The sequence below is a fragment of the Cavia porcellus genome, unplaced genomic scaffold, assembly GCF_034190915.1.
Source record: "Cavia porcellus strain 051 isolate PalLab524CR breed Dunkin Hartley unplaced genomic scaffold, mCavPor4.1 scaffold_13, whole genome shotgun sequence".
NCBI classification, from domain to species: Eukaryota; Metazoa; Chordata; class Mammalia; order Rodentia; family Caviidae; genus Cavia; species Cavia porcellus.
Genome location: NW_026947496.1, coordinates 48383959 through 48393396, shown reverse-complemented (window position 1 = coordinate 48393396; position 9438 = coordinate 48383959). Strand labels below are relative to the sequence as shown.

Genomic DNA, 9438 nt, shown 5'->3' with positions numbered 1-9438 from the left:
TGATCATCTGGCTCCAAGACAGGGTTGCACATGGTAAGAGTACAACAGTTCATGGCAGCTGAAAATAGCAAGGCAATAAGGGAGGGAGGAGAGAGAGAGAGCGAGAGAGAGAGAGAGAGAGAAAGAGAGAGAGAGAGAGAGAGAGAGAGAGAAAGCAACTTTCTTTCTCTAACATTTTCTCCAGTCTACCAGGATCAGGATGGTGCCAATACAATCAGTGGAATGATTCAGAAATCATCAACCCTTAATCCCAGCAGCCTTAGTCCCAGTACTGCACTACAAATCAATCGCACACTCTACATTCAGCCACCTTCAAAAAAGGTCTATGATTGCATGAGGTTTGGGGGGACATCCGAACACAAACCATAACAGTACACTGAAGCAAGTACATTTGTTTATTTTGAGGATATTTACCCATCACTGATAACCACGTATTTATTTTCTTCCACACATGAGTCTCAAAATATTAATGATACGTTTTTCAGTAGTAATGAATACTAAAGGACTGACTGTGGCATAGCCATGGGCCACAAAAATTTGAATACAATATATTACTGGATTATTATTCAACACAATTCTTGAGGAAGATATAATGTCCAAACTGGTGATAACTACAAAGAGACACATAAGCAGCAGAATGGTCCGAGTGGCCCTTTGTTCTGGGGATGCTTTTGGAGAAACTTTGTTCCTGTGAAGATGCTGGGACTTTTTCTTATGCCTGCACAAGAGAATCACTATGTATCCACCTGAGAGGGACACAATTCCTATAAAGAACATATCTCTGATGGTCAATAATATGAAAACTATGTGCCGGAGTAAATAGTTCATGGGTAAAAGAGAACAGGACTTACTGACATACAAAATATTTTCTGAAGTTAAATTGGTACTAGCAGCGATGGAGATAAAAAGGTGACTGCTAATGGATATATATAACAGCCAAAATAAAAGAAGGGAACACAGGCTGTGACATGAGGATTGGTGTTTTAACTTTGCCAAACAAGAGCTTCTGGGGCTGAGCGTGATAGCCTGAAGGACACTCAGATGGCAGGTGATACACATGGAGAGCCCCCTCATCGACCTGTTCAAGTAGATAACTGATTGACATGTAATATCATTCCAAAACCCCCCTTGAGAGGTAAAAATGTCTTCAGTTATGAATCCTGTGGTTAGCATTGTCATTAGGTGGTTTAGGGCCAAGAGGCCAATAGGCAGGTCAGTGAGTCTGGGCCTGTGCCCTACAACAAACACAACGATGTGGAAGAGAAGAAGGATGGCATTGCCTGAGACCCCAATCATAAACTGAAAATAAAATGTGATTCTGATGTTAATATTATTGGACAATTCCTTGTTCACATTCATTTTACATGGAAAGATGCATACAATGAATGTCTGAAGAGAAAAGCAAAAATACTTTATTACAGGTAGAAACTCCTTCATCAATATCAGCTGACACTGATGTCATCACAAAAATGAGTACATTTTTCTTGGTGCATCCCTATTCCACTTAAAATCTCACTTCTCCCTCACAGCGTCTGAAAGCCATTCAACTCTCTCTGTCTCAACATTTCGCGTCATGCCTAGATCATGCAAGTCACTGCAAGGCTTTTGTATTGACCCTCCCACAGGTTGGTCGTACCCAGAGTTGCTTTATTTCAGTGTTATATTTATTCTTGTTTTTTGCCAATCCAAGTATTCTTAACATATGGACAGAACAAAGGTTGGTAAGTATTAACTCTGCAGTCAGACTTGTTGATTTTATAACTATGTTCTTTTTTTTTCACTCTGAGTCTGAAATTTAATCATCTGGTATATACAATAAGACTACCTATATCTTGGATGTTTTATGCATGACTGGAACTTAAGTATATGTACCAAATGTGGAAGCATTCTGGCATATGATGATGTTTCCCAAAAGGTTCGCTATCAGCCTGCAGTTATTCATATATGTTACTGGGTAGATTTTTTGCAATTCCTTCTGTAATTGATGAGCTAGGTTCTTACCTGGAACAAAGAAATACAAAAATTCCCAGAATAGTACAAAATTTGAGTAATACTTCTCCAGATAACTCTGATGGAATTTTAGGACTTTTGTTTGAATTCTCCACAGTAATTATACATTTGACACATTTTTATTATCATGATAGAATAGCCTATGTCAGATGAGTTCAAATATTAGCAAGAGTATAGTTCAATATTTTTCTATTCAGGAATTTCAAATAAAAGCAATAAATATAATCATGAACAAAAATGCATTATGTTTATTCTATTTTAAAATTTTAATTAAAAGATGAGTACCCAAAGTAATCCTGAAAGATAGATTATGTAGGACTCTGAGCTTTCATTTCTCCTTCACATAAGCAGTGACACTTCTCCAGATTTACTATTCTCAAGCCTAAAACCGATCCAAGAAAATTTTAAAAGTGATGCACTGGCTGGATAATTCTTCTGAAATATGCTTTATTACTTTAATTCAATTTTCACACATGAATTTTACTTAGTATTATAAAAATCTTTCCAGTCATATAATAAAAAAGTATTATAATCGGAAAGTCAAAGATGTAAGGCTTAATTATATTAAAGCTATTAAACCATGTGATTCTGTAATGTAAGAAGCTAAGGGGAAGCAGCAATGTTAAAAATCAATAAAAATGTGATAGCATTTAAACATTCAAAGATGAGGAAAATAGTGCTTAAAACATTTGAAAAAATAGCTCTTCTGGAAAAACTTCTATACCGTTATGAGAAAAGTTAAATTTCATGTGATTAAGTGACTGTATTCTGGACACTAATGCAATCTTTGTTAAGTAAGTATTTCTCTTCCTCATGAATTTTTGAATAATATATGGGCTTGTTTTCCTTCTTAGCTTCAATGTATACAAGTCAATGAAGAGAGAAAAAGAAAAGGATATAAGTTCAATTTTAGCAAAGTAATGATCAGTAAAAGAATTTTTTATTTTAATACAGTCAAAATGTTTTGGTTTGTCTCATAATAATATCAGAAGAAAACAGTAAATTATTAATCAACGTTCTACTTGTCTGCAACTTTTTGTAACACACATGATCACTAACCTGCAGCCCTAAATATTATTCTATGACTTTTGTGAACTTGTAACAGTAATGTCGGTTTTTGGGTATTTATTTCATATAGCATAAAACATACACTAATAAATTTTTAAATAATAACTATAAATAGGTATATTATCATTTAAGAACGAACACTGAAGAATTAGTCAAAAATTATTTTTTCATGTTATTTCTGTAAAATACAAGTTTTGAGTTCATTTTGTTTAATTCAATTGCAATATGTGAGTCTTATAAACACACAGCAGTATAAACTGTCCAAGTCACATGTTTTGGTCATATCTATATCTAGGTACTGTACTATAAAATTTTCAGCATGACTTCAAATAGTGAAATTCTGCAAACCTAGGTGCTTTAGTAAAGTCAAGAGTATAAGATGCTATTAATGCGTAACAATACTAAGTAAATAACGGCTTCAGTAGATCATTAATTTTAAACTACAGGGAAACCTTATCTTCCTGAAAATAAGGTTCCTTAGGAGAAACAGAAAAAAATAGCTTCCTTTAGGCAGAATATACTTCAAGGAGAATGAGAAGATTTCATATAATCATACGCACTAACCTACCTTCCTCAAAGCTGTGCCTAGAGACATCACAGAAAATATTCCTCTAATCATCCTACTAACTATTGTCTCATATTCAGCTATATAAAACATACAAACAAATGCATATAGTTTAAATTATTTACATATTACATAGTAAGTTCCACAAAGAAAGTTATATAGGTCTTTCTGGGCTAATGCATCTTTTAAACAGGTAGTGTTCTGGTGAATGTAAATGCCTCATAAAAATAAGTTCAAGAAAAAGAAAAAAAAAGTAAGTTCAAGGAGATCCTGTAGCATGACTTTTACTATCCATGTCTCATCATGCTCAACACTATCATCTAGGACACTGATAGCAAACCTATAGCATATGTGTCAAAGTGGGCTGTTATTATCATTGAAAGCTCTGAAAAGATCACCATCATTGGCCTGAGAGAGCTGGAGACAAAACAGATGTTCTTTACTTGGCAGAAATATGGCTTTTAGGAGGGAGTATGCTGAGATGGGACTTGGATGGACTAACCTAGCAAACTGGAAAAGGCCTCCTTCAGGGGCGCTTGACTTTTTGTACATAAGGAGTGAAATATAACATGATGTCTGAAGTAAGTCCCATGCAGAGGGGCCATGTTGAAGGAAAGAGGAAAAGCTAAGTGGGAAATGAGAAGGCAAACAAACACATGGAGCATAAATTCTCAAGGAGAAATCTAAATACTCACTTATTAGAGGTGATAGTGGAGGCTGGCGTCTTTTCAAGGAAAAGATAACAGTCAAGAATTTTTATTATGTGGACTAAGGAAACAATTACATTGAACTCTGTATCATCCTGTATTTCACCTACTGAGGCACAATCTTGTGACACAGAGTATTACCAAATTGGCTTCCTAACTATGAACTAATGTTCAGGCCAGTGCTCAGGATCTTGTGGTTTGGATGAATGTGGAGAGTGGAGAGGAAGGAAAAAAATGCCTATGTAGAGCCCACTTTTATGGGGTGCTTGTGGCCAGTGGGTGGACTCTTTTCAGGGTGAAGGATAAAAGGTTTAATTTGTTTTGTCTTGTGATCCACAAGGTAACTATTTCCATCACTTAGCACTGAACTGATGTAAAAAATAACACAATTTATTTCCAGCTTTTGATGTGGAGTGCCGGACAGTCTGGGGAATGAAAAGGATTGTGTCTCAGGCAAGTGGGTTTGAAACTGATGGGAAAGTGTGAAGTACACTGTGTCCTGTAGTACAATTTTGAATGGAAAACTATACAAAGCACTAGGGAGAAGTGGCCAATTTGTGAATGAAGCTGAAAATAGCACCATACTCATGCTGGGAGCTCCTTGCACGGTTGCTCCAAAATGTATGCTCTCCAGGACTATGAACAAGAAAAACCTGGAGAGTATTCGGGTAAGTGAAGTGAACCTCTATATCTGAGAAACATGGTAAAATTTTTTCTTTTTTCTGTTTAGTAAATTAAAAGGATGTAAGTTCAGCTCTTGTTTCACACCTGCAGCTATAATATTTACATCACCAATATTCAAAATAAATTATCAGGAAAGCACAGTGATCTTTTAAAATAAAGAGAGGAAGCCCAGAGGTGCTTCTGCTTAGATACTGAGTTGTCATTACTAGGAAACGTAAATGAACCTGCAGGAGAATCTGATATTCTGATTAACCCATCAATGAAATAAGTCAAGACTAATTCCTGACAAACATCTTGATTTTTTTCCCTCACCATATTCTTTGTAACTTAGTCCCAAGGAATGTAGTCAGGATAGTAATTGTCTGTTCATGTTAAGTGCATTAAAAGACACAGTCTGAGTATAAAGTACAAAAAAGGATATACTTTGTGAGTAGACTGAATTTTAATCACTGAAGCCAGGGAAAGATGCAATTCAGCTGCCCAGATACTTCTAAACAAAATGAGTTTCAAGAATATCTGTTAGTAAATGCATGGGAAGGTATATTTTAGAAGTAGTAACACGAAGAGAAAGTATTAATGAACACACATACTTTATCTGCACAGATACTGACAATTGTACTCTTAGTTCTGTGAGAGCCTAAAATTGGGAAAGAAACATAATCTTATTATTAAAACTTTTAATAGCAAATAGCAAATAGCAGCTTTATCATCTCATTTCTCACATCAGATATGACCCACTTGGCAGAACACAGGATGAAAGTAAAAACCATTAGTTTACAATTGTGAAATTAAGTAAGAACAGAAAATAAGCTGGAAGAAAATTTGCCAGTAGGTGTTTTGTTACAATGTGAGGTTGCTCTCACTGAGATTAAATGTTTAAGTAGAATTTTATTTCATTCTAAATATTCTGTAACTGCTTTTTGAATTCTGAAAAACATAAAAGTAACTTACATCAATAGCAATTATATTTTCTGAAGGTGACAGAAAAAACATTAGTAAATTGAATAACAGTATAAAGTTCAAAATTATCATTTCCCTTATTGTTAGGAATAAGAAGTGTATAAAATCTCTAGGAAACATTCTGTATGTATCCTGAATATTGATACAGCTAGTCAGTGAATTTCACTGAATTGAGATGAACAAATGCAAAGTTAAAATAAATTGATATTTCCTTACAAAAAATTGGCTCATTTTATGACTCCCAAATTAAACAACTGTATATGTAGAGAACGAAATTTATCAGTACACTATACACAAAATAACTTTCTTGACTCAATAGCACCATTACAGCTGGAAGTTTCCTCTAAAGCAACAAAATACCTTCTCAATAGAGCCAATATTTTTCTCTCACAGGCTGCCTAAACCTCATCTGCTAATTGATTCTATATCTGTGGATATAGAGACACTTACCAGATGGACACGTTGTGGGAGGACTCACTATACCTGAGAAGAACCTGCACAATTTTACAGAAAGGATATTTAAATCCTTTCTGCAGGCCTGTATTTCTAGTGTCTGCATAAAAATGACAGGCTCTTTCTCAGAGGCCAGAAACATCAAGTCCCCAATGGGATATTTTCTGTATCTTAATTATACTTTATCTCTATGGGATAATAACAGACTGAGACTGCCGTGCTCAAAAACATTTCTTTTAAGTTTCTTGACATATTTTCATGGAAGAAGTCCAAGTTCCAAACGGTACATACTTGACAGCTCAAACTAACATCTGTCAGTAAGGGTCTGTTATTACTGTAGACTACGCTCTGATGAAGAAATCTCTGAAGACAGTGCTTTCTTCTGTTTTTTAAGAAGCTATTTCTTCAAAGAAGAAAGAAAGAAAGAGAGAGAGAGAAAGAAAGAAAGAAAAGAAGGAAAAAGAAAAGGAAAAAAGAAAAAAAGGAAACTGTTTCCTCAAACAGTGTGAAGGTAGTGGAACTCTCACTATGTTCTGGCCAGCGAGATGTAAATGGGAGCCCGTGGGCCTTTACTTTTTGGTTTTCCATTTTCTTTATTTCCTAGCAGTTGTCTTGAGATGGATAGGAGAGTGGAAAACAGGAAATGAGATGACATGATCCAGCAGCCTCAGCACCCGGACTGTGTACACCTGGGCTTTATTTCCAGGTGCAAAGAGAAATGTTCAACGTTTGCATACCGTTTGCCACTAGAAGAAAAATAGGTGAACTGTATATTCTCACTATCTGACTTTCTATTGTCAGTCAGAAAATTTACTTTCAAAAGTCTCACTGATTTTCCATCCTATGTTGGTAAAAGTCAGGAAAGCTCAACAAAATTTCTTTCATTTAATGTGTCCGAGATTGTACATTTCTCTCCATTTTAAGAGGTATCATTAAAAAGATTTGCATCCAAAATGAAAACAGTAGACATAACTTTGTCTTGTGGCAATACATGAATGAAAGTGGAATCATTTATAAATTAAATGTAAATATTTTAAAGAGAAATATAAATAAATAGAAAAATAGAAATAAAAGTTTCATACTAGATTAATGGGACAGTAACATTAATTAATAGATTGCATATCTTTATCTTCATAGTAGTTACACAGAGTATAAGACATAGACATGAAATATTGTCCAAACAATATTAACACCAATCTTTCTTTCCAATGAAGGGATACTACCTATATTACTCTCTTAACTATATTGTAGGTATATATCATATATATATATATGAACATATATACATATATATATGTATATACATTCTCTTTTCTTTTCCATAGTAAAAATCCTGAAACAGAATGCAGCAAACCAGCAAGAAGTTTATACATCATGATTATGAGGGTCATCACTTTTTTCATCATAATTATTAAAAGAATGAAAAAGAAACACAATTACTATCTCTAAGATTATAAATCTCATAAATAAGATGAAATGGATTAAATCTTGAAAAACATAAAGTACTAAAACTCAAACATGGAGCAAGAGATAGTGTGAATTATCCTACATCTACTAAATAAAAAATTAGTAAAAATGATACATAATAAAAGTAGATGATTAGTTCTGGGAGGTTTACTGATGGAATATATTAAACATTTATGTAAAAAAGACATCAGCTTTTCACAATCTCTTCCAGAAAGAAACGGAAAAGTACTTTATATTTATTATTATTATTTTTTTGTCTTTTTGAGACAGGGTCTCACTATGCATCTCAGGTTGGCTTTGAGCTCTCTTTGTAGCCCAAGCTGGTCTTGAACTTGCAATGACCCTCCTGCCTCAGCCTCCCAAGTGCTGGGATTATAGGCATGCGCCACCACATCTGGCAAGAAGGTACTTTATAACTAATGTTTTTAGGCAGAATTCTACAAGCAGAATTATTCTAATATAAAATAAGATTTTTAAAAATTATAAGAAATGAAAATTATAGATCAGTGATTCTACTGAATAAAAACACAACTCCTCAACAAAATATTGCAAATTGGATTTTAAAAATAATGGATTAAAAAGTCATTTTAGGACACAGACTTGCCCTATAGGAAATTCTTCAGGATGCCTTACATCAAAAAATATGACAAGAAGAAAACTAATGTTATGAAGATAAACTGAAAATATAAAACTCACTAGTAAATAAGTGACACAAAAGCAATAAAATAGCAATGAAATCTTGCCAATGCGGAAGACCACTAAACCACAAAAACACATAAGAGAAAGAAAGGAACAAACAATATGCCAAACAATGAGAAAAATATTAACAAATGACAGAAGTGAATCTTTACACATCAATAAAATCCATGAGTATAAATGGATTAATTTCCACTAATTAAAAGATTTAGACTGGTTGAGTAGATTAAAAAATAAGACCCAAGAATATTTTGCCTACAAGAAATTTATTTCATCTATAAAGATCATACAAGCTGCAAATAAAGGGAAAGAAAATGATTATCTATACAAATGGAAATCAAAATAGAAATTACTATTTTCATATTCAATAAAATAGCCTTTCTCACAAAAAACTGCAAACTGATGAAAAGTCATCATCTAACGATCTCATGATCAATATACCTAGGTATCAGAGAAAAGCAAAGAAAAACCAAAATGAGATATCATCTCATCCCAGGCAGAGCAGCTATAATCAAAAAACAAAAAAATAACATGTGCTTATCATAATATGGAGAAAGAGAACTCTGATGAACAGTTAAAAAGACATTACTAATTTAAAAAATTACAGAAAACTGTATGGAAATTCTGCAAAGAAACAAACAAACAAAAAAAAAAAAAACCAAAAGCCAAAAAAAAAAAACAAACAAACAAACAAAAAAAAAAAACACTGCCAGATGATCCAGATCTCAATCTTCACAAAGAAAATAAAATCAGCAAAAGATACTTTTTTGGAAAGGGAAATAATTATATTTATTCATTAAAATGGGAATTATGATTCACTCTAAGTAC

At 33.6% G+C, this 9438-nt stretch overlaps 1 protein-coding gene across 1 annotated transcript; it reads right to left on the bottom strand.

Annotated features, from left to right (window-relative positions):
- Nucleotides 1-435: 435 nt before the first annotated feature.
- Nucleotides 436-1437, bottom strand: Cavporv1r602 (vomeronasal 1 receptor cavPorV1R602). Its single transcript, NM_001167458.1, is given in 1 exon segment — nt 436-1437. A coding segment is annotated over 1 exon segment (1002 nt).
- Nucleotides 1438-9438: the final 8001 nt, after the last annotated feature.